The 24,204-nt window shown below is 42.1% G+C and overlaps 1 protein-coding gene across 2 annotated transcripts; it reads right to left on the bottom strand.

Annotated features, from left to right (window-relative positions):
* Window positions 1–409: 409 nt before the first annotated feature.
* Window positions 410–24,092, bottom strand: parga (poly (ADP-ribose) glycohydrolase a). Of its 2 annotated transcripts, none has more exons than XM_052081260.1 (18): window positions 23,576–24,092; window positions 22,932–22,997; window positions 22,280–22,849; window positions 21,423–21,564; window positions 19,504–19,626; window positions 19,342–19,422; window positions 18,801–18,875; window positions 15,369–15,461; window positions 14,145–14,299; window positions 10,955–11,034; window positions 10,805–10,865; window positions 10,371–10,446; window positions 8,847–8,994; window positions 6,202–6,280; window positions 5,987–6,095; window positions 5,728–5,833; window positions 4,010–4,138; window positions 410–3,139 (listed from the first exon to the last, which is right to left on the bottom strand). In XM_052081260.1, the coding sequence occupies exons 2-18, from the start codon at window positions 22,958–22,960 to the stop codon at window positions 2,958–2,960; spliced, it is 2,238 nt and encodes a 745-aa protein (XP_051937220.1). In that variant the 5' UTR covers window positions 22,961–22,997; window positions 23,576–24,092; the 3' UTR covers window positions 410–2,957. The 2 variants fall into 2 exon arrangements, with proteins under 2 accessions (XP_051937220.1, XP_051937221.1); XM_052081261.1 differs by having other exon boundaries at window positions 22,932–22,994.
* Between the last annotated feature and the right edge of the window lie 112 nt (window positions 24,093–24,204).

Raw genomic sequence — 24,204 nt, 5'->3', positions numbered from 1 at the left:
CGCAAAACAAGCTGATCCTACTTGGCAAAATGTCAACAGTGTCCGGGTCTGACATCCCCAAAGTGACTTTGTACCAAAGTCTCGTTTCGAGGCGTATTTATGCGTAATCCACTTAGGACAGCCGAATCTCTGTACCGTTTATGGATTTCCAAGTCGTGAGGGTACTTAGGAAGCCTAATTAATCTAATAAAGCATGTATGAAGGCCCAATTGAATTTGCCGTGGGTAGCTATGGGCACGCGCGCGGGCCTCACGGAAATCTATCACATTCCACGTCATTCATTCAATAATGCATGATTTTGATCGATTCAAGTGACGGATCGGCGATGCCGAGGTAGGCTTTGAAAAGTCGGCGATAAAACTTTTGTCGTTTCTCAATGAGCCCATGAATAATTCACGTACACAGCGGAGACTTGAGCAGGGTTGTGTTTTAATTAAGAAACCATAATGAAACGAGTGCAACCGAGAAACCTACAGTTACAGTGCTATGCGATACATTGACAATCGTCACCGGATAATGGAACCAAAGCATCATTAAATAGTGTCCCTGCATCATTGACAGTCAATCGTAAATGCTGTGGAAAAACAACGTGCAATTCTTCTTGGGTCCCTCACTTTGTATATAAGGTGGGGAGGGTGTTTTTTTTTTTTTAAACAATAATAATAGTCTGTTGTGCTGTATAAATAATGTCCAACAAAGATATAAAAGAGCAGCATATATGTGTAGAGTATTTGATCAGATATACGGTATGTTACCCATGCATGGACTACAGCGCGGTCACTCTCAGTCACTCACTGCCTCTTTAGGGGCCACTTTCGCTAAAATAGAGAAAAGAGAAGATCATACTGACAACAGTGGAGCATCACCAAATCTCGGATGAAGTGTCCACAAACATGCATGTGGAGAATATTTGATCGTGTTTAAATGGATCTTTTCCAATCCTACTCGGTTCAAGTAGCCATACAAGTTCTTGCTTGTGTTTGTGAAATATATAATTGCAATAAAGAGGGAAAAATTTAATCGCTGTAAGATTATTTCTCAAAATCGTTGAGGGATGGGCTAGCTAGCACCGATACCAGGTTTTGAATCGGGCCGATATCAAGCCTATTTTGGAGGATCGGGTAGTCATGGAGATTGCCGATACCAGCCTCTAATATTTAAGGCGAAGAAAATGTGACATTTATAAGTCCTCCTAGGCAGTAGTTGGCGCTATACAACAGCGTGACACATCGGTGAATAATTATTTGCATCAGAAAGAAAAGGTTTTGTTCACAATGTTTTTCAATTTTTGAAACAATTTAAAGGGACACAGAACAGATTTTTTTTTAATTCTTGTTGAAATCGCTTTACATTTTCAGTTAAAAGTTTAAAGGCAATAAACTGAACACGGTTTTCCAATTGTGACATTGAAGGTTTACATTACCTTTTTTTTTTTTAAAGAAGACACTCAGAATAAAGTTTCTTTTTCTTTACATTTGCTCATGACTTGAATCACTCAATGTTCCTGCACCGCCTCTTTGCAATTGAAAATTTTGAGCAATATTACAGTAAGAATTTTTTTTAAATATTCCTGGTGCTTCATTTTCCATATTATATATATATACAGTATATTTTTTACCCCATGTTTTTTGTTTACCACAATAATAGTGTACCATGGTCTCAAAACCGTGAAGCTATCGTTCCATATTTTGATATTGTTGCATCCCTCGTCTCCATACATCTGCGCGGCTCAGACTTCGAAAAATTAGTTTCGTTTTTATCCATTGCTGTTTTATGCTAGCAGGTCACTAGCATGTATGAAGGCCCAATGCATTCATTGCAATTTTTTATTTTTTGCAGTTCCCATCCTTAAACTGAGGCGAGTAGAGCTACTTAGAGCTTAATCTAGCCGATACCCTGTAGTGGAAAAACAACGTTTGGGTGTCTTGTCATCAACCGTACGGGAATGAAAGCTTGCACATTCCACGACCCACGTTTGCATGGTCAAAAAGGCCGAACAGCAACAAGGATTTTCTATTGCTATGAACTGGAAACATTTCACCACATGGGGTGACGACTACAAGGCTCTTGCAATACACTCACCACCAGCAAGAAAGGCAAGGCTGTGTTTTGGTAGTTTGCGTGTTGGAGGAATCACAAACTTAAAGGGTATAGGTGTATCTCAATCGATGAGGATATTGCTAAAAAGTTCATTTATTTCAGTAGTTTCATTCGAAAAGTGAAACATATATTATTCAACAGAATTTCAGAAGGCCACTTCCTGCTTAATGTGGGCTGGACTGAATTTTGATTCTCGTTATGATTGCCTGGGTCATTTTTAAAAAGTTTTCGGAAAATAAAGTAATAAAAAATTTACTATTCAGAGTCAGTTTGCCTTGATTTTAACCTTTGCAGATGACAATGATCTGGATCACAGATCTCAAAAGACAAAAAAAAATGTTGGGATCATATGTATATTCTATTGCCTTGGGCAATTATGCTATTACGCTAACTGTAATAGTTTTGAGATGGATTTTTATTGTTCTTTATCCATCCATCCATCATCTCTACTAACTATAGTCACAAAGGTTTAACAGAGTGATGGGAGCAAAATATATATTTTTTTTTCAGTGAATACAGCGAGTCACGGATCTTTTATTGTTGGGTGACTGTCTCGAATATAAAAGTATGACTTTGGCATCATGTAGCGACATCTTGGCACGATGCTGAAATGAGCGGAGGAGCTTCATTTAGACTAATGGTTCTTGATGGAGAAACCTTCAATCAATAAACGACAGTTCTCACGGATCTTTCGTACTTTGTGACAAGCCTGTGGTTCATATTAATTGAACTACTGAAATGAATGTTTTCTGCAATATTTTAATTATTGAGGTGCACTTGGAAGAGTGATTGTAAGCACACGACTGAGGTTTCTCAACCTGGAGGAGGGGAGTTTGGGACTTTTAGGGTTTTTTTTTTTAATGAGAATCCGATTTTATAGGGGACATCCCAGAGTCCTTAGCAGAGTCCAAGGCATCGGTGGTCGTAGGGGAAGAGACCTTCCGGTAGATGAAATCGTACAAGCTGACATCGGGTCTCTTGGTGCGGCAGTTCTTGCAAACCAAATTGGAGTATTGGTTCAAAAGGCCGTACAGCCTCCCTGGAAAGCGACGGCAAGGATGGAAATGGGAGGAGGGGGGGACATGGCATGACATGTTCAGACAAGGAAGGAGAGGTTTTTGGGTGACAGATACAAAGAGAACAAACAGGTTGAGAGTGAAAAAACGACCGAGAGGGGATAAGATTATACCACAAAATAAAACCCATTAAATGAAAGCAAGTTTGTGCTCGTGCTGGTGCGTCTCTGCAGCTCCACTTTAGGAAATGGATAGCCAGAGGGGAATTTCTCTGAAAGGCTTCAATAAATGTCAGCGGGAGAAAAAAAAATGAAAAGTGGGGGAGGGGGTCGGTGGGGGGGGGGGGGGGGGGAATTCTGGGGTCACCAGTAATCCACTCTGACGCTAAATGGATGGGCCCAAGGAAAAGACATGGCCTGTGAGGTGTAATAACTTAGCATGTACACGGGCCGCCCCCCCCCCCCCCCTCGTATACTGGCGCGCTAATAGTGGCAGCAAGGACAAGCCTCTCAATCTTCACCAGCTCAATCGTGGCTAATATCGTCCCAAGTCGTATTTATTGCATACTCTACTATAAGAGCTCCATTACAGGCGGGCGCTGGATTTAATGAAATGCAGTGGAATCTCAGTTGAACAAACCATACTGGATCTTCGCAGAATGCTGGTCCAACCTCGCATTTGTTTCGATTTGCGAAACATTTTTCCTTCTCATATGGATCCCTGATATTTCCCCAAAAATTGTCACACAAAGCAAAATACTATCTGAAGTTTCAATACTTTAAGAGGCGTAATTCCTGTCCGAATGGAAAAAAATTGTACGTTATGACCTGTTCGACGCTAGAGGCCATTTATAGCTTTAAGGAAAAAGAAAAAAAAGGGGTGTTCAGTCTTACCCACGGTGACTTGTTTCTCAGTCAAGAAAGTGTGCATGTTGTGAACATCTCGCATGAGCAGAGCATCTCCGAAGGTGAAGTACGCCACGTCCCTGCCCGCCTCTGCTGCTGCCATCAGCTGAATCAGGGCTAATGAAAGAGAAAGCGAGATGGCTGAAAGGGAAAGCCGGGCCGACGGCGGCCGACTTGCATCGTTCTGTCTTATTTGGAGATGACTTCAGTTAACGAAGTAATGACAAACTAAAATCGGGCTGGGCAATTCATAGATCAATTCAGTAATTTTTTTTTCTTTTCTCTTAAATAGCTTATGTATTATGGTTTTCTGTGTAAGGGCATACCTCACGTCTTTTCCCGGTCAGAATTTGAATTAAAAACTACCTGGCACTTGTCTGGATTGCTGTGTACTGTTTGGAGGAGGATGTTTTTTAATCTTTCAGGGGCTGAAGTTCGTTTTGTTTAAGCAGCAGCACCTTTTAATCCTGCTCGTGTGTGAAAGGGGCCATTTGGAAGCACTTTTAAACAATTTATATTCTTACTCTGGAGGTTAACTCTGTGTATTAGCATTAAAATTTTGTACAATGTTTGTTCTCAGGACAAATAGACCCTTGAGGGGAGGGGGAAAAAACACATTTTTAATAACATTTGTCATTTGCTTTTAAGATAAGACATGAAAACCTTTTATTTTTTTCAAGTGAAATAAGAATCAATCAGAATCAGAGATCAGGTGTGTGTGGGGGGGTTGGGGGGGGGGCGGGGGTGATTTTACTTTCAGGCCATATTGTTCAGCCATAGCTGACTAAAATTATGAGAGCTTGGTAGCAATTGGTCAATGATCCAAAACGAGGGATGCCTTCAGCCCGGAAGCCCACTAGTCGAGGCCTTCCGTCTTATAGCAAATTAGGACCGTTAAATATTTAACAGCCTGGGTATTAACTCCAGATTAATGAAAGCAGGACTCAAAACATCATTATGGAAAGGGCTGTAATCTTTACTGCGAAAATATAGCTCAGGCTCATGTCAGAGTAGGTGGACATAAAACGCTAAGCTAATTCCAAAGCTAATGGGTGCAGGATTCAGCAGACATAAAAAAATAAAAGGATGTCTGTAAACTGCTTCTTAATACTGTACATATGAAAGTTTTTGATGCATAGCAAGCACATGGATCCGTGATGATGTCACTCGGTTCATTCTTTGAGTGCGAACTGAACATATGTTGCCCCAACGGTGTCACATTTGACCATTAGCAATTGGGAGAAAATGTTCGGTGTTAAGTCTTCCCCGGGACAGTAAGTGGGCCCTCGCTTATGAAGAGTGATGTAGCGCGAGTTCGCAGGGGGTGCGATTTATGGACTCCCTTGCCTGTAATCAATCGGCAATATAATGGAAAGTGTAAACGTGTGTCAGCAGATCGATAAAAGGGTGGGAAAGAAACGGATGACTGACACACGGGCCAGCGATGAATTGAGAGAGGCGGGTTTGAGAGGGTCACGTGTAGTGCTTAAAAAAAAGCGCTGCTACTCCATGTATGTTTAGGACAACCATCACATCGATGAAAATACCCATTAGCCTATTAAGCTAGTTCGTCAAGTATTTCCCAGTTAACAACTGTTTTGTTGATGCAGCTCATTTGTTCAAATATCAAAGACATAAAATGGTTGCCTTCGTCTTTATCGTCAACAACAACCGAACAACACATTTCTGCTTTGATCGAATGGTACCTTTGAGTCTCGTGTCTCCGCCGAAAGCGCCGCAGCCCCAGTTGCCAGTGGCTATTGCGGACAAGTGCTTTCTGTTGGCATTATTTCGGAAGAATCCACAGTACGCCTGGAAAGAGAAGCGGGAGGAACCGAAGCTTTAGCAGGAAAGAGGACCACGAGGCCCCGAGAAAAGATCCTTTTACATAAATCTAAGATTTTGATGTCACCTTAATACGAGGGCAAATCTGTTTGCGCCGAAATAAAAAAGCATTTTTCTCACCTTGTTGAGCTCTCTCGTCATCTTTTCAGGCAGAAATTGCTCCAGGAAGTTTCTGTATTTCAGAGCATCAATTGCCACAATCTCTGTACACCGTCTCTGCCAGTCGTCCCTTCGATGAAAGAGAGAGACTTTGATTTCAAACCCCCGGTCGTTTGAACAGGTAACTGGGCTGACAAAGGGTAATACAAACTATCAGGGTAAGTGCGAAAGACTACCTCGGTGTCTCATCCTTGTAGCACTCATCCCACTTATATGTTTCAGCATAGCCAGAATATCGACTGTACCGCTCAGCACCTACACACACACAAAAAAAAAAAAACATTCGAGGGAAACAGATTTTGACAACAGACCTCAATCAAACCTCAGTTTTCGAACGTCTCTGTTATAAACCAAATCAAATTTCGACCAGAAAATTCACCTCGGATTACGACCGAAACCCGTTTTTCCACCAAACTGAACAAATCCGAATATGCCATTTGATTCCTCTTGGCTTCCTTACATGAGGAAGTGACGCTTCCTCGTGTGGCGTTCATTGTGAGCAGACGTGTTTGTTGTGATTTATGCAAATCTGACTGTTTTTATGTTATTTCTGCAAAGTGTATTAGCCTCTAATCATGGGCTAATAAAATAGCTTCGGATTTCGAACAAATCGCTTTTCGAACAGCTTTCTGTAACGGATTTTGGTCAAAAACCGAGGTATGACTGTAGCGCCATCAGAAGCGACATGCATGCTATTCAAACAAATAAATGACCATTTTGATCAAGTCGATTGTGTGAAGTTGATAGTTGATAAACACAACAGTGGACCTTGACCGCTGTACAAATGTCTAACCCCAAATTTCCCCTCGAGTCAGACTCCACAGTCTTTCCCAAAATTCCATTAAAAAAAAGCATCTTGGAAGCGTCATATTTGAGAGGCAGCCCTAAAATGTCACCAATACATAAATATTTGAGCGCGCACAACGTGGGCCTAAATGTGTTTCAGGGCCTTGTCTTTTCAAAATCGAATTCAGTGCGTACGCAGTATCAGCAAGGATCGCATGGCCATCAATAAAAGCCTCTGATTTCATCAGCAATCTACTTTGGGGTTGAAATAAAAAGCTTCCACTCGTAATAGGCAGAAACGGTTCAAATGGAAGAAGCTACTATTGTGAGCCCCCCTTTGAACATGTAACACAAGCAGTAAATGACAGTTACCATGGCGCAAGTATTACCGTAATCTATTATGGGCATAAAGTCAGGTCGATTGGCTTTGAACGATTCGGTTGATTGTGAGCGGTTGATTGTTGATTAATTATAACCTAGCAGCCACTGGCAGAAACACGGTTCCTTCAGACGTATGCCACAATCGAGTGTGAGGTACTTCAACAGTCAGGGGCCGTAATTAGCATTGAACCTTCCTTACAAATGGAAAAAGTTGAGTTTCAAGAGCAAAGTTTCAGTTACTTAAATCGCTGCATTCTCATTTCTTTCCATTGATTTTATTTCAAACACATGGGGGGGGGAAAATGGCTCGTTGTGAGAACTTTTCCCAAAGGAGGGGAAAAAAAAGCCTGTGATTGGAGGCAGGGTGTGAAACAACAATCGTGCTACAATTGAAATTTTTCATCGCCAAGATGCTCTTAAAAAGTCCAGTGAGAAGAAAGAAGCATTCATTTCCACAAAACAAGCAACTTAATCTTCCAGGAACAAGCTGCTCATCCTTCCCTTAATCAACAGACAAGAGCTGCTTGCCCTCCCCAATCACCTTGATGTCATTTGTACCGGAAACTCTCCGGGACCTCTTTACAGCATCCTGCCATAAAAGGTTCCCATCACCAGATTACATCGTGGGTGCTTCCTCTCTCTACCTTCCGGTCCGACAACACCCCCGTGGAGGAATACCGACGTCACATTGAAAAGGTACAAGAAGACCCGCGGTTGTGAAGAATATGATCAGAGGAGAAAGGTGTGTACAAATGTCTGGACCCCCCCCCCCAAAAAAAACAAAAAAACAAAACAAGATTAAGAGTCTGGATTGAGAATCATAGGAAAGCCTGCATGCGTGCAAAGAATATTGTCATTTTAATGAATGTATGGCGTAACTGGCCCATTCCATTAGTGGAGCGATGACCTTAGTGCGGTTATAAATTCCTTTCTGTCCAAATTTAATAAAGTTAAGTGGAGAGGAGGAGGAGGAGGGATAGAGGGAGGGAGGTGGGAATGGTCTGAGGCTCGGAGGAGGACGGTGACGAACAACTGAAGGTGACTCGGAAAAGAGATGAATGTCCCGAAGAAGACAGGGCGGCGCCACTGTGTCGCTGGCCACGGCTAGTTAAGATAAAAGTCGATTTTTACATTGACGGCAGAGAATTAAGCGGTCTGTCTTTGTGTGTGTGTGTTTGGTGATATCACTGGACCCGAGTGTCGTCATCTGTCTGCATCTACCTCAACACCCTTTTGTGGAAATCGGCATAAATATGCTTATCCTGCGGCACAGCTATAAATAAGCCACCCTTAAGAGGAGTATATGAAGGTGTTTCCTGTTTTATGTACTTATAAAACAACTATAAACATTATTTTGTGCACAATTGGAAAAAAATAAGCACGATCAAAAAATATAAATATCAAGGCGCCATTCAAAATGACCCTTAAAAGCTCTTTTTTTTTCTCTGTACTTGCATATTCCAAGAGTGAATAACATGAAGGTATAAAGTGTAATTGCTTTTAAATCTAGATTATTAACTGTGCTGTTCCCATACTTAAAATTAAGTTTTTTTAAAAATGTTATGTTTTCTAAAGTCTTGTTCTTACACTGTATGCCCCCATCCCAAAAAAAAAAATCGGGTCATCCATCATAGCCAGTCCTATGACCTTTTACCTGTAATAATGAGGCATTCGTTGTACTCCAGTGCTTCAGTGAAGAGACGGGAAACAATGAGTTCGGGGTTGATGATGAACCGGATCTCTTCTTGGACCAGGCCATGTCCCGTGACGCCGCCACCTACGAATCGGTTTGCAAAGTCCACCTTGCGAGGGGGGGAAAAAAAAGGACATTTTATTACTCAACGGCACAGTCGCAAATGCTTTTCTTCTCCTTACATTTAAAAAAAAAAAAAAAAAAAAAGCAAAATGTATACCGTCTTGTCTATTCAATACGGTCGGGCTGAATAGTGAGATTGAACTTCCCGTTATGGAGATGAACGCCTCAATTAGTATGTCCTTATTTCCTGCCACCCACTGTGCTCATTTAATCCAGATAAAGGTCACATGCTTGCTTCCTGTTTGGGGGATAATCAAATGAGGAAGCAAGATCATGCATGTTTGATCCATAAAAACTCGTAGCGCTGAAATGAATGGTAAACAGAGCAATATAGTGGAAAAAATGTAGAAAAAATATTACCTAAAAGAAGACCTTTAGAATGACCTGCATTTTTGCAAAATGTGATCCGAGTTACACAAAAGGCAAATCTCATCAAGGCTTGTCCACATACTTTTGTGACCCTTTCCAACTTTGTGTTAAGCTTGCAACCGGTAATTTTCGAGCTCTTCTGTGCGCAGCAAGGTTCACATTGTGCAATGCTTCTTGAGAATTGTATGCTCAAAACTATTTGTCCAACTTTAACCAACACCTCCATTCTCATCACAATGAATGCCTTCTAAGTCGTCAACTAAGATGAATTTTTGGAGAAGTCATTAGAATAGAACTGTGAATATTTGTGCAGCATTATTTAGATGAGACAAACATCATATCAAATTTTATCTAGGGCAAAAAATTCCAAAGAATTCACGCAATTCTTCCTAACAACTGTGTATCTTTTTGATATGATGCCATGTGCGCTGACCCACTGGCAGCACAGCGCATTTGAATGGAAACGCTGCTATTCAAACGTGTCTGTCAGAGGGAGGGTCCTGCTCACTGGCCCGCGGCCGCATCAATCCCCTGTGACATCGAGTGCGTTTCCAACCCGCGTGTGTTTTGAACCCGTTCTCCTCACCTCGTTCACCCAAATCCTCACCCCTCCTCATCCTTCAATCTCACCTCCTCTGACAGAATGACAGCCGACGCCGTCCGATCAAAAGCCATCCTTTTTTTTTCTTCCCTCCCCAATGCAAATCTCTTTTTCTGTACCCCACGGTCTTTGCTATCCCCCCTTAGACATCTCTGAGCGACTCATGTGGATACTTGAGCTGTCAGGCAAAGAATTAAAATACACTTGCCATGCCGAGACCAATGAGAGGAGTGGCAAAAAGAATGAATCCATTGCACCAGACACGAGGGGTGCATAACCGCATTTCATGTGAAACGCTAATGGCCATCAACCGGTAAGGCTTTCGTTAAGCTAAAAGATGACAAACTTGCTTGCAAAGACTGGGTAGATCTGACGTTAAACGGATTTCATACCTGCAGCATCCCATAACCGTCATCCTCGATTGTCCCATCGCAAGTGATATGTAAGCGTGTCAGCTGAGTCTGGCAGCTTGAACAAAGAAAAAGGACACTTTTCAATCACAGTGTTATTTGCAAATCATACAATTACATTCAAGCAATACTCGTCAAGTCACACATGATTAGCTCGGCTATATTTCATTATCACTAATTACAAATTCGATTCTACATTTGTCCGAATATGGATAGACTGCGCTTGAAATTTTATTTTATTTTTTTGCCATGGTATGCGTCTGTAAAAATCACTATTGTTTTCAATCTCTAAACTGCTGACAACATACCGTGACTCCCAAATTCCATTCATAGTCAAAATACAATAAAAATGTTAGTTTTCTGGGGTGTGTCATAACTTTTCTATAAAAAAAAAAAAAAAAAAAAAAAAGTTATACTTCTCCCAGGTTGGAAGCGTGCTCATTGTTTGTCTTGTGAATGTCACGAGGCCCTTTGGTCCTAAAAGACAACAATAAACATGTTCATTCAATTATATTTTCTTTTTGGGGGGGAGGAAAAAAAAGGTATTGTGATTTCCTGATGCTTACTGGTCTGCGCAACTCTCCTAAAGTAGCAGATGAGGGTTTTCAACTTCTCGATTTTTCGTGATGAAGAGCCTTCAAATAACCTGCGGATAAAGTGTTGTTTCAACCAAAGAGCCATCTTATGGCTGAAAACAATATGTGTAGATTTAGAGGAGACCCATAGCTTCTTTTTTTTTCTGTCATCCATAGCTGATAAAAACAGTAAGCTTGGCAATTTCTGACAGTCCGATGATAACAAGTTGCAAGTTTACAAATGTTTGTAAATGAAACAGGCAACTTCATATTTACTTATTTGACAACACACACAAAAAAAGAAAATGTCAGTTTGGATATCAAATTGTTGTCCCACATCATTTCATTCTCAAGCGGGGAAAAACAGCAGCTGAAGAGCGTTCCGTTCTCCCCTCTCCAACATATCCATCACTTAACGAGGACAAACCTCGACAGTTCTGCCAAAAAAGCAATCAGCAGATTGCTTGCCGCGCTGCCTGTCCAAGACGGAGCGCCACTGTAGCCAATAAGCAAAGTGATGGACACTCCCTCAATTATAAGCGTGGAATGGAGCCGGGGGTTGGAGGGGTGGGGGGTTGGGGGTGGGAGCTTGAGCAATAACGATCCGGCGTCCATTTTGGACTGCGCTGCTTGTCTTGTCTCATCGTCTCACAAATTCGGCTCGGTATATGCTGCAGGAAGTAATGCTGATAGTGAAGGTGGGGGCCCAAAGTATCTTCAAGCAAGCGATAGAAGGGCTCTGTGACTGGAATCGATGCTTAACATTATTACACGGCCCTCTTTGTTTAGCCTGCTGCTAACATTGGGTGCGTGGGGGGGGGGGGGGGGCACGACAAACAAGCAAACAAAAAAACCTTCTTGCACAAATGACGGGGATCGGAGGATAAAGATTCAGATAACAGGTCAAGACACTGAACAATACCACTGAAACCCCTCAGGACAGACCGCTAATAAAACTGAAATATAAACTGGAATCAGTGCATATGCTAATAACTTTTTTTTTTTAAACCATGCTTCCTATTGGAGCACTGGAAATATAAATGCCTGTCCCCAAAACCAAGCCCATCATAAAAAGTTTATAAAACAGAATCGAACAGAAAGCCTTTACTGTCATTAAACTCTGCAGAACTGCAGATATAACTAACTTATATTAAATTCATTCATTCATCTTCCGAGCCGCTTGATCCTCACTAGGGTCGCGGGGGGTGCTGGAGCCTATCCCAGCTGTCTTCGGGCAGTAGGCGGGGGACACCCTGAATCGGTTGCCAGCCAATCGCAGGGCACACAGAAACGAACAACCATTCGCACTCACACTCACACCTAGGGACAATTTAGAGCGTCCAATCAGCCTGCCACGCATGTTTTTGGAATGTGGGAGGAAACCGGAGCACCCGGAGAAAACCCACGCAGGCCCGGGGAGAACATGCAAACTCCACACAGGGAGGCCCGAGCTGGAATCGAACCCGGTACCTCTGCACTGTGAAGCCGACGTGCTAACCACTGGACTACCGGGCCGCCTATATATATATATATATTATCCATCCATTTTCTGAACCGCTTGATCCTCACTAGGGTTGCGGGGGGTGCTGGAGCCTATCCCAGCTGTCTTCGGGCAGTAGGCGGGGGACACCCTGAATCGGTTGCCAGCCAATCGCAGGGCACACAGAAACGAACAACCATTCGCACTCACACTCACACCTAGGGACAATTTAGAGCGTCCAATCAGCCTGCCACGCATGTTTTTGGAATGTGGGAGGAAACCGGAGCACCCGGAGAAAACCCACGCAGGCTTATATTAAATATAAGTACCATTTTACTTGAAGTGTACTGTGCTCCCTCGAATATTTGTAAATTCGATACTATTTCACCTATTCAACGCTATCCTCCATTGATTTGCTGAAAAGCTCCTCCCTTTGCTGTTCTTGTGCTCAGGTTAATATAAATGTGTTACTTTGGCACCAACTTACGACATCTGAATACGACGGAACTATGTTTGAATAAAAAGAAGCGCTTCATTTAGACGGGCCATTTGGTCTGATAGAAAAGTTGGCCTCGAAAGCGTCTTCCGCTCTTAAAAGTATTGCGTAACCCATTACTGAGGCCGGCCCTTGTTTGAGAAAATGTCATTCAATACTGTCATAAAAAAGTCAAACACAAAAGAAACCATAACTTATTCCCAGAATCGGTGAATGGAAAAATACGCTGTCGTTTCAAATTACTCATGTTTTGTGTTCAGAGGCATGAACTTCATGGAATTTAAGCAAGATTTCCACTGCTGGGATTCCCCTAAAAAACACGATACTGCTTTACATCTTGATGTTTGTCCAACTCCTTGCAACTTCATAATGAGGCAAAAAGACAAACAGACCGGATGTTATTAACCACGTCACTGACAAGGAAGATGGCTCCTCAAAGAGACGAGGGCAAAATTGAGTTGCGGCAAAACCTGGACTATGTCCACCAGGTAAGGAGGCGGCTGTGAATAAAATAAGACAGATGGCATTTTAACGGGATTACAACATGGCTATGAACCACATATCATTTAAAGAGCCAACCGTGCTTGTTTATGAATGACTCATATCCCAGATAACGTATTGGGTACGCATATAGTATTTATAAACAAAACAGGAAGTCATATAAAAGCTTTTTCTAAATGAAGAGAAACTACAGACAGATGAGAGTGCAACGTAACAAAAATAATTTACTGCCAATTATCCTTTCCGGATGATCCCAAGGAGCGGCGGCTGCGGATTCCCACAATTAGTGAGACGGAAGCCTAAGCTCGGTTCAAAGAGTCCCAAATTTTCCAAGAACATTCTGCGCTCATGAAAAACTGATGAGTAGGCCGCTGAATTGAAACCAAACGTTATTTGTCTCTGTGGTGTAACATTGGGACACAGTTGTGAAAACTACTGAAGTTTTTTTTAAGGCACTAGTGCCCCCTTATGGAAATATTCGCTCCCAAGACATTGCAAAAAATATAACCCGAGTGATGGCTTGTAAATTGAAGAGCTCAGAATTTGGAGCAGGTTGTAATATGTTGATCGAGCTCGTTAATACATTTTTTCCCCCAATCAGCGACCCTGAGGATGGAAGAAACCACATCAGGATTAACAATTTTAAAGGCCTGCGCGGGGGATGAAGCAAAAGAAGCCAAGGATTTAGTGGAAGGTGCCTTCACCTGTAAAAGTTGATCTCGGGATAGTTGCAGTATTCCGACTTGCGGGAGTTGCGTCGCGGGAACGTGCAGAAGAAGGCGTTAGCCAGAAGACATGCGATTTGCTCCTGAGACATGGTTAAGGAATGGTTCATCCGTGACTTCAGCAGGGGAATTGGCTGGGGAAAGAACGACCACCGCAAAAAAGGGGGAGACTGTGAGGATTATGTCAATAGAAATGACGGACAAATCAGAAGTGGGGAGCAGTCCAAGGAGGGACACTGAAGATACATACAAGGTGATGCAAGTTTGATCGTGTGGCTCTAAGGCTGATGGGAGGGGATGATTAGTACGGCCGTATAACAAGCAGGACACACCGAGGATTCCATTAAATAAATGGGAAGAAGTAATTAAGGTCTGTGTTTTCCTACGCTCGCCCTGTCAGACACGGAGTCTCGTTTGTCTTGGCTGATTAGAGCAAAAGAGCCTCCCGGGACTGCCCCGGTTAGCGGATCAATAGCAGCTCTAATAACACGAGGCTGAACATCTGGCCTGAGACGGACGAAGCGGCGACAGACGGGATTAACAAACCTCTGGGAAGAAGGATTCTTTACCGTCGTGACAAATTAGCGTAGTGCCAGGTTAAAAATTGCAACCCTGGTTTGTCTCAATAATCGAAAAGATCCGCTTGGCTTAACGCAGAATGTTGATGATAAATATTATTGGACACAATTTTCAGTTGTCCCTTGTCCTACGTTTAATTCGTTGAATAGGTCAAGCCGATTGTTTTTTGATCAATGAAAACAGCATTGTCTCGTATAGAACGATAAACCGTACAAAAACGAACCGGTTTCATAAAGTGTCATTAGTGTATCAACTGCAGGATTAGTGTGTTGCCTGTGTGCCTCTAAGGGGCGTGGCCAAGTGCGTGGAGGAGCTGGAATCCTTACAAGTGTTCTCATTTCGTATTTGCGTGTTTGACTGTTTGTCCCGTTCAATAAAGGGCTCAAAGTGCATCAGCGATTGCGGCTCACCTTGCCCACATGCAAGGGCATCACAATGCCTTCATTTCTACCCTTTCAAAAATGAAGATCATATCTGAATGAAAATGTTCCCTGAAATCAAGTTGATTTCAAATATCATTCCGGTCTGAATTCCATCATACGAAGAAACATTTTTGGGGGGGGAAGAATTCCGAACAGGGTGAAAAAAATATATATGTATATATATTAAGAACGCAGCACGTACCATAGTGCAGAGGCGCGGAGCACTGAGTGCCAGTTTGACCATGGAAGGCAGCACGGCCTCGTAAAGGTGCTGAACCTCGCAATGCTCCAGACACTGAAGGATGAAATAGGATCGTATTGTTAAGTATGCAAATTCAATTCAAGGTCTGACAAACAATATGTGCTTATATTTTGCCCTGATCTAATGCTGTTCTTCTTCCTGAATTAATACCATTTCTGATGAGTGGCTTTGACTGGTGCCATGTATTTATTAAGTCGAGAACCTTTACATTTTGGTGTATCATAATTTAGAAAACGTGCTTATTTTTTTGGTTGTTTTTTTTTTTTTTAATCAGCCGAGGCATCGCCAGCGTCTTGATGGAAAGTCAGAAAAGGTTTGAAAAGCAATCCATGTTCACGACCCAATACCCTGCTGCCAATATAACAGTCGTCTCGGTTCTCAACAAAACATCAATAACAATAACACAAGTTGATGTTGTCTCTGGGCCAATTTTGCGCTTCGCTTCAGCAACGAAACGCTGAGAACAGATGCCGTGAAGCCACTGAAGAAGTTGAAGCTATCTGGAGGACTTCGTCACAAGACGTGTTTGATTAAGAACTAGCAGCCTAAAATTGACGGTGAGAGACTTGTGGGAAGTTAAAAGAATCAGATCGGCTGCTGCTTCTTCAGATGGCAAAAGTCACGACCAGCGTCGAGCTTCTACTGTTAATTAGTCGTCTTCCCATCATGTTCTCCGGGTAGGAAAACCCTCAGGATCCAACAGGAGGGTTTATAAAAAGCTTGACTGACGTCCCCGGGGAGGCGTGACAACAAAGTACTGTAGCTGGGATGAAAGACCAAGCGGACGTCATTCAACACAATTGACGATAAGCGTCGCAAAATGGAACAACTCAGTCAATCAGGAAAGGGAGCAGCCACGTACTTCAGCCTCCAGCTTGCCTCAGCGATTCCCTCGAAAATAAACACACTCACTCCGTCATACAGCCCAGATTTACAAAGCAATCACTTATGAGCGTATTGGCTTCAAATGTCACCCTTATCAATCACGTGCCTTATTCTATCAAGGTAAGCGGAGCGGCTGATTAAATGGACTTTCTGGAGCGAATGCAAATGACCAATCGGCGAGAAAGAGGGAGAGAGAGCGAGATAGAGAGGCACGGTGGCTTGATTTTCACCGCAGAGGTCTTCGTTGGGCAATTTGTCCGGGGAGCGTTTACTGTATATGGCAGCAGGGCAGGTCTGACTAAACGCTGTCAGAAGTAATGAGCTGGCAGGCATCATAAAACGTTCCCTTGGGACTAATAGATGGTCGATGTGGCAGAAGGTAGAAATATGATCTCCCACACAAGCTATAGCTGGTGACCATAAATGGTATCGCTCGGGCTGTAGGAGCAGAGCGAAGGTACTCATGATATTGTTACATATTAACTGAATCATCTGTCAGTGGATTAAAGTGACACACAACCCGCTAAAAAAAAATCTAGTTGACTTTTATGTTCATCCGATTTCAAAACAAGCGTTCCGAGTGGTGTGAATTTGTTCATTGCAGGCTTAAAATTGTTCGTCCAACGTTTACTGTCAACATCTCAGGATATCTATAAAAGTAGCTAATCGGCGCCTGCAGTCATCAAGTGTTATTGGAATCAATTATTAGCGATTGTACCATCAATTGTGATTTAAAAAAAAAACAAACAAACAAATGTGCATTTGTGGTGCAAAATGTATAGCATGTGTTGGCAATTCTAGACGTGCCACTGTAGTACATTTGTTAGTTGTGCTTCCACTTATTTGTTTTTAATGATCCAACACTTGGTACGTTATGTCTTATGCGCACGCTTTCCTCTTGGCTAGTCAACTTATTTCAACACAAAAGGCAGCCTGAGTCTACAGTGACATAGTCTGTGGAGTAAAATGATCACTGTGAGGCTTCCAGGCAGAGATTTTGCTATTTTCCCCCCCCCATATACTGTACTGATGCAAATCCTAACTGACTTTTTACATCACACAACCAATATTGTGTCATGATATCAAGATCCGCGGTGAATTCCACGCGTGAATGGATTTCTATTTCGTCAACAACAGATGTGCGGGGTCAGAACGACAAATAAGTGATAGCGTGTGACAAACACCAGTCAGAAATGCTTGATAAAGCACAAATGTTTGTGTAGTCCCTCGGGGTATCAGCTGTACTGAAGCCCTGGACCGCTTCCATTCTTGGGCCCTCAGACATTTATCAGAAAGTGACACTGTGACAGTTTCATTTGGCAGGGGAGAAACACAAAGACAATTTACAGACTCATCCCAATTTATATGATTTTTCTTTTTTAATCTTCTCTCCTACAGCCACGAGGGGAGTGTCAATCAGTGGAGCTTGCCTGTAGTATTGCTGGACAATTATTTAGTGCATCCTGAATGTTCATTAAATTGAATAAATTGAACGTTGTTATCTGAGCAACGCAGTATATAACTCCATTTATAATGGGGAATGTGTTATAGACCCAAAAGCAACAAGTAAAAAGCCACAATAAAGAAAGACATTAAAAAAAAAAAAACTCTCATTTTGAAAACTACAAAAATGATATTCAGAGCATAAAATACACAATAATGGGTGTGCCGTTCAGATGCCGTGCCTGGAGGGTGTCCTCGTTTGTGTTTTTGTTTTACTGTTCTCACTGCTCAATGAATCGGAATCTATTACTGTGGCTCTCCTTTCTCCATGTGTGAGGGCATCATCGTGAGAATACTGTAAAAACCTACAACAAAAGGATGCTTAAAAAAATGTAATGTGGCCGAATCAAACCCAAAGTGAATTTTTGCTTTAAATCAAAGCTTGCTTCCTTTAAATACTATCAACTACTCTAAAAAGCCCATTTTGAAGTTTATGTTCTGATAATGTGCCTTCATTTTGTAGCTTACATGCTCTCTTGTAAGCTTTTGTAAAACGCTTTAGCAGCACTTTTTTTTTTCTCTGAAACCGAATGCAAAGGAAAGCCTCGCTTATGTTAGAATGGAGTCCAAAGTCAGTGGAAGGGCAACTTTGAAGACCTTACTTAGCATAATTTTCAGATGGGATGGACCCTTTTAATGAAATTGGGTGAAGCAATAAAGTGGCTCATGCAGCCAATCGATTGCTCAAGCTCCGACTCGCACGTAGACATTAGTCCAAGGAGCAGAAATTTTAAAAAGACCATTAAGAAAGGTCCATATTTAGCAGTGGTGGCGTGTTTGAAATTGTAGCGCGGACGGCGAAATACGTTAAATGCGATTCAAAAGTGTAATAAAATCGGAATTTCTCCATTTGGATCATCATGCCAGCAATAACTTGCAATAACGGGAACTGCTAGAGAAGCTCTTACAAGAAGATGATGTGCTTCTGGCATATTTGGTGGGAAGCAAAAACTTTTGTTTCGCTTATTCAAGCATGCAGCTCACCTCTGTGCAAAGAAGGTTGAGGGCGGTGAAGTCCCATTTCTTCGCATGGGCTGTGTTGTATCGCAAGATAGCATCCTAATGAGACAAAAGTCAGTTGAGACTAATAAAGGTTTTTCTTATATGTCAGCACAGTAGAATTGAATAAAAATAACGCATAGATGAAAGGCACTGTGGGACAAGGGACCACAAGCAAGAGGAGATGAACTGTAGGGTGATATTTTTGCAAAGACTGCCACCTTGTGGATATCGCAACACTCTTGAAAGGACAAACTGCAATTATTTTAGTGAGACGGAAATTGCGATCAAAATTACGGTGGATCTCGTCTGCTTCAACGATCTAAAAACAATCATGCATAAGATACACAAAAGATATATAAAAATTTCAACAGTTCTAGTCAACAGAGAGATTATTTTCCATATAAACATTAAGTAGGAATTTCGCCTTTTCAAAAGCGCAACACTTTCCTCAGCTTTTAATGAATCAGGAAAACATACCAGTTTCATTTTTTTCAATTGAACTACTGAAATAAGTCAGACTTACCCTCACATCCAGAGAACTCTTGAACCCTCCTTGCAAGGCCGAGTGGATTAATTCCCACCGACTCTGGACACCGCCTCCATCCTACGACATATTTCATGCTATCAATGTTACGACTCCAACTTAAGCTTTAATTTATGATGGAAAACCGCGTGCATCTCGGACCTCCGTCTCCAGTGGAAACAGATTCTTCTCAGAGCAAGGCATCTTGACGGACACGTCATCCCAAGCGTCTTTGAACTTGCCGGGGTACGGGACAGGCACCTCTCCCTCCCTGAGGAGATCTGTCTGTAACATTGACAAACACACATGATGTATTCTCAGGGACAGTTGTCGGAGAGCTGTTGGATTATCGTATTTCGTGTTAGCAGAAGGCGGAGGGCAAAAAAAAAAGCGCCCAAGATACAGTGCCCTCCATAATTATTGGCACCCCTGGTTGAGATGTGTTTTTTAGCTTCCAATTATTTTATTTTTTTTCTAAATAATATGGGACCTTAATGGAAAAAAAGAGAAAAATCCAACCTTCAATACAAGTGCATTTATTCAGTGGGGAAAAAATCCCACATAAAGAAATAATTATTTGACATCAAATCACCTGTTCCACAATTATTGGCACCCTTAACAATTCCCAGGAAATAAATATAATTGAAGCATTTCTGTCATTTCTACAGTAGTTTACAAAGTTTACCAGAGTATGTAGGAACATTTAATTAGTAATTCATCACTTCCTGTCTCCCTGGGGTATAAATATGACGTGACACCGAGGCCATTTCTCTTATCCACTCTTAAACATGGGAAAGACAAAGGAACACAGCATACAAGTGAGGCAGATGTGCGTCGACCTTCACAGGTCAGGCAGAGGCTACAAGAAGATTGCCACTCAACTGCAGCTGCCCATATCCACTGTGAGAGGAATAATTAAGAAGTTCAAAACAACTGGAACAGTGGTAAACAAGCCTGGACGAGGAGCCAAGTTTATTTTGCCACCACGCACAGTGAGGAGGATGGTAAGAGAAATCAAAAGATCTCCAAAGCTCACTGTTACAGAATTACAACAAATGGTAGCATCCTGGGGTCACAAAGTCTCCAAATCAACCATCAGGCGCTGTCTACACGCCAACAAGCTGTTTGGGAGGCATGCACGGAGAAAACCTTTCCTCACTCACAATCATAAACGCAAGCGTCTGGAGTTCGCCAAGCGGTATTGGGGCTTCAACTGGGACCGTGTGCTTTGGTCAGATGAGACCAAGATTGAGCTTTTTGGCAACAAACACTCTAAGTGGGTCTGGCGTACCACGAAAGATGCGCATGCTGAAAAGCACCTCATACCCACTGTGAAGTATGGGGGTGGGTCAGTGATGCTGTGGGGCTGTTTCGCTTCCAAAGGCCCTGGGAACCTTGTTAGGGTGCATGGCATCATGAATGCTTTGAAATACCAGGACATTTTAAATCAAAATCTGTTGCCCTCTGCCCGAAAGCTGAAGCTGGGTCGTCACTGGGTCTTTCAGCAAGACAATGACCCTAAACATATGGCCAAATCTACACAGAAATGGTTCACCAGACACAAAATCAAGCTCCTCCCATGGCCATCTCAGTCCCCTGACCTCAACCCCATTGAGAACCTGTGGGGTGAGCTGAAGAGGAGAGTACAGAGGAGAGGACCCAGGTCTCTGGATGATTTAGAGAGATTCTGCAAAGAGGAATGGCTGAAGATCCCTCTTTCTGTCTTTTCCCATCTTGTGAAACATTATAGGAGAAGATTAGGTGCTGTTTTGTTGGCAAAAGGGGGTTGTACAAAATATTAACACCAGGGGTGCTAATAATTGTGACACACATTATTTGATGTCAAATAATTATTTCTTTATGTGGGATTTTTTCCCCACTGAATAAATGCACTTGTATTGAAGGTTGGATTTTTCTCTTTTTTTCCATTAAGGTCCCATATTATTTAGAAAAAAAATAAAATAATTGGAAGCTAAAAAACACATCTCAACCAGGGGTGCCAATACTTATGGAGGGCACTGTAAGACTTGGAATTTATGGCTTGAAAACAGAAGTGATTACCGATAAGGTGGTTCCCTCACCCTTACTGTGACGGTGTGTGTAGGTATGGCTTTCAGGTGAGACAAAGGGGGAGCACATTGGGGCATCCTGTTCAGCTCCTCTATGGGGGTCCCCAGCCATCCTCTGGTCACGGCATGCATAGGGGATGGAACACTGGAAGGACTGCCAACAAAACATGACATTGCAAATGAAGGTGAAGAAGCACAATGGATAAATTAAATCCAACACCACCATCAAGAAGCAACCTGATGATACTCAAGACTTTGGCTGAAGAGTCAAACTTAAAAAGTCCTGCTACGAGTCTATATATCATTTGTATTGATCCTCAATACACAAAAGAAATGTGAATGAAATCTACACCGAGTAGTGCTCTGAGGTCTGCAGACTTGGGGTCAATTAGTGTAGGCCAGGGTCAAAAGTTAACCTGGTGAAGCAGCAGCTAGCTGTTATACTGCACACAAATGGAATTAGCTGCCAACAGAAATGAAGTCGGCCCCAACCGTGCATGCTTTTAAGGCCCGGTTAAAAAAGATGCTTTTTCTCAATGTCGAGTATTGAGGCTTTGAAAAAAAAAAGTTTACACTTTTAAATGTTATATTTTTAATTATGTGAAGCACATTGAGCTACCTTGTGTCTGAAATGTGCAAAATAAATAAAGCTAACTTGCCTTGCCTTTAATTGCTTTGGCCTGAGCACAAAAATATTGAAAGGACAAGATTATCAGCTCATAACAGTTAATGTTAATAATTTTTTAAAAATGTATTATACCAATATGCAAAATCATAACACAAATATGCGAAGGTTCACTGTATTTCAAAAAATTCCCCAGTTGAGCTTCGTATTGAAATTTACCAGAAACTTTCCAGAAATGTCATACCTTTCACAAGTAGCACCTGATTGTTTGGTAATCAATTCCTGGCTTACATCTGATAAATCGCTACAATCTGCCAGCACAGAATCTCCGGTTCCTGCGGCCGAGCATGCGGAGTCGAGCTCTGAAACAAAGTGCTGAGATTTGTCTCCCATGGTCTCTGCACACTCTTCGACACAAGCGGCACCATCTCCTGCCGAGCTGTTGACGAGCAGCGTTTTATTTACGGGGCTGTTTGGACTTTGCATCTCCACGTCGTCAGGTTGCGGGCCCTTCCGCGGGCTCGCGCAGCAGGTGGGTTTAGGATTGGGTGAGTGTACGGCGACACAGGTTGCTTTAACCGGGTGAGGGCCGGGAGAACTGGGCCTCTTTGATTTTTGTCCATTCGAACACTGAGCGGGGGTTGGACTACATTGAATGTTTGCAAGAGCAGGATCACTGAACCCGCTTAAAGAGCTGCAGTCCATTAAAGTCTGAGAGGCCGTGTCTCCCTGTAAAAGAACGTCTCCGTCTTGTTCCGGGGATCTGCAGAAGAGCTCATCAGATCTGCATTCAGATTGGCTGTCACCAGTCACACTGGAACACAAACAAAACACGAGAAGAAAAGATTCAGCAGAGTGCATTGACTCAAATATCACAAGTGTTTTTTTTAATTTACCTTCTCTGAGAATCCATTTCTGCATCCATTTTGGAGCGGTCAGACAAGGCAAGTGGATGAACGCTACTTAAAAAGTAAATAAAATCTGCGGTTACTACGGATCCGTGCACACACACACACGATTCACAAAACGTTACGGTCATTGAGCTTTTTGGGTTAAATTTAAGGATGAACCTAATGAGAACTGTGGAACCTTTCAATGCTCATGTCCGAGTGTTAAACGTTTCGGCACATACTGTACAAATTGCTGTCTAACAAGGAGCTGAAAGGCAAATGTCATACAACGGGTGTTCAGTTTTTTTGCAACATTTTCTAACTACACAAAGACAGATGTCATTTCTGATCTTTTATTGGTTGGATTTATCTTAAGACAGCATATTTAATGTCATTTGTTTGCATTATTATTTTTGAGCTAAAAAAAACAATTAACTTTGAGGAAATAATTTTCGTTTAGATAAAGGTCTCTCGGTGGCCAAGTGTACTTGGTATCAAACCTTAACGTAGATAAATTTCGAGCTAGGGGTAATTTAACATTCAAAATGTTAATATTGAAAATGCTAATTTAGTTGTTTGGCGTTTATTGGCTAGCAAAGCAGCCGCGTCGAGCTAGTCAGCGCTGTTAAAAATGAAGAGAAACAACTTACAAGCATGCCCTTCCCAGGTCTTTATTCCTTGCCTCGATGCATTAATTACTTGATTTTTTCATTCGGAATTTTACAAAGAGTTTCGTCGCATATTTCTCAAAATACTGCACTAAAAATAGTGTCCAGATTCCGCTTTATTGACATGGCAACGCGACAGCCGCTGTCGCTTAACGGCACGAGAAAGCGAGACCAATCAAAAACAGTTTTATTTGGAACAAAGGCGGGACCAAACGGCGGTAACCTAGCGACTGAGCCGCAAATGAGTTTTTGTCGTAACAAGGTCTGAAGGCACGAAAAAGCGCAAATCACTACAGCGGCTCAATCTGATGACGTCAGGGTTATGTATTAAAGTAGTCCCTCGCTACAACAATGTTCCCCTTTCATGGCTTCGCTGCCTAACGTATTTTTTCGTGCTTTTTTATTTTTAAACAGTGACTTGTGTGGCTTAGTGACTGCAGACTAATGTCAACTGTCTCTGTGGATCATCGCTGTACAGTTTGCCAAATTTTCTCCATGACAAAATGACGGATTACTAGACTTAAATTAATTTACTAAACCTGATTTAATAGGAAAACACTTTACACTAGATTAATGTACAGTATGTTAGGTAAAAGGGAATAGGCTATAAT

Source organism: Hippocampus zosterae, chromosome 11, assembly GCF_025434085.1.
Source record: "Hippocampus zosterae strain Florida chromosome 11, ASM2543408v3, whole genome shotgun sequence".
In the NCBI taxonomy this organism is placed as follows: Eukaryota; Metazoa; Chordata; class Actinopteri; order Syngnathiformes; family Syngnathidae; genus Hippocampus; species Hippocampus zosterae.
Note: the sequence above shows the minus strand (reverse complement) of the source record. Positions and strands in the feature narration are given on the sequence as shown.

What these genes read in the sequence shown, in the direction of transcription:
- parga (XM_052081260.1), bottom strand. Translation starts at nt 22,960, where the DNA reads ATGGATGCAGAAATGGATTCTCAGAGAAG. An exon ending in GAAATGGATTCTCAGAGAAG is followed by an intron (nt 22,850 to 22,931) that starts GTAAATTAAAAA and finishes TTTGTGTTCCAG; the next exon opens with TGTGACTGGTGACAGCCAAT. An exon ending in CGGAGACACGAGACTCAAAG is followed by an intron (nt 4,139 to 5,727) that starts GTACCATTCGAT and finishes CTCTTTCATTAG; the next exon opens with CCCTGATTCAGCTGATGGCA.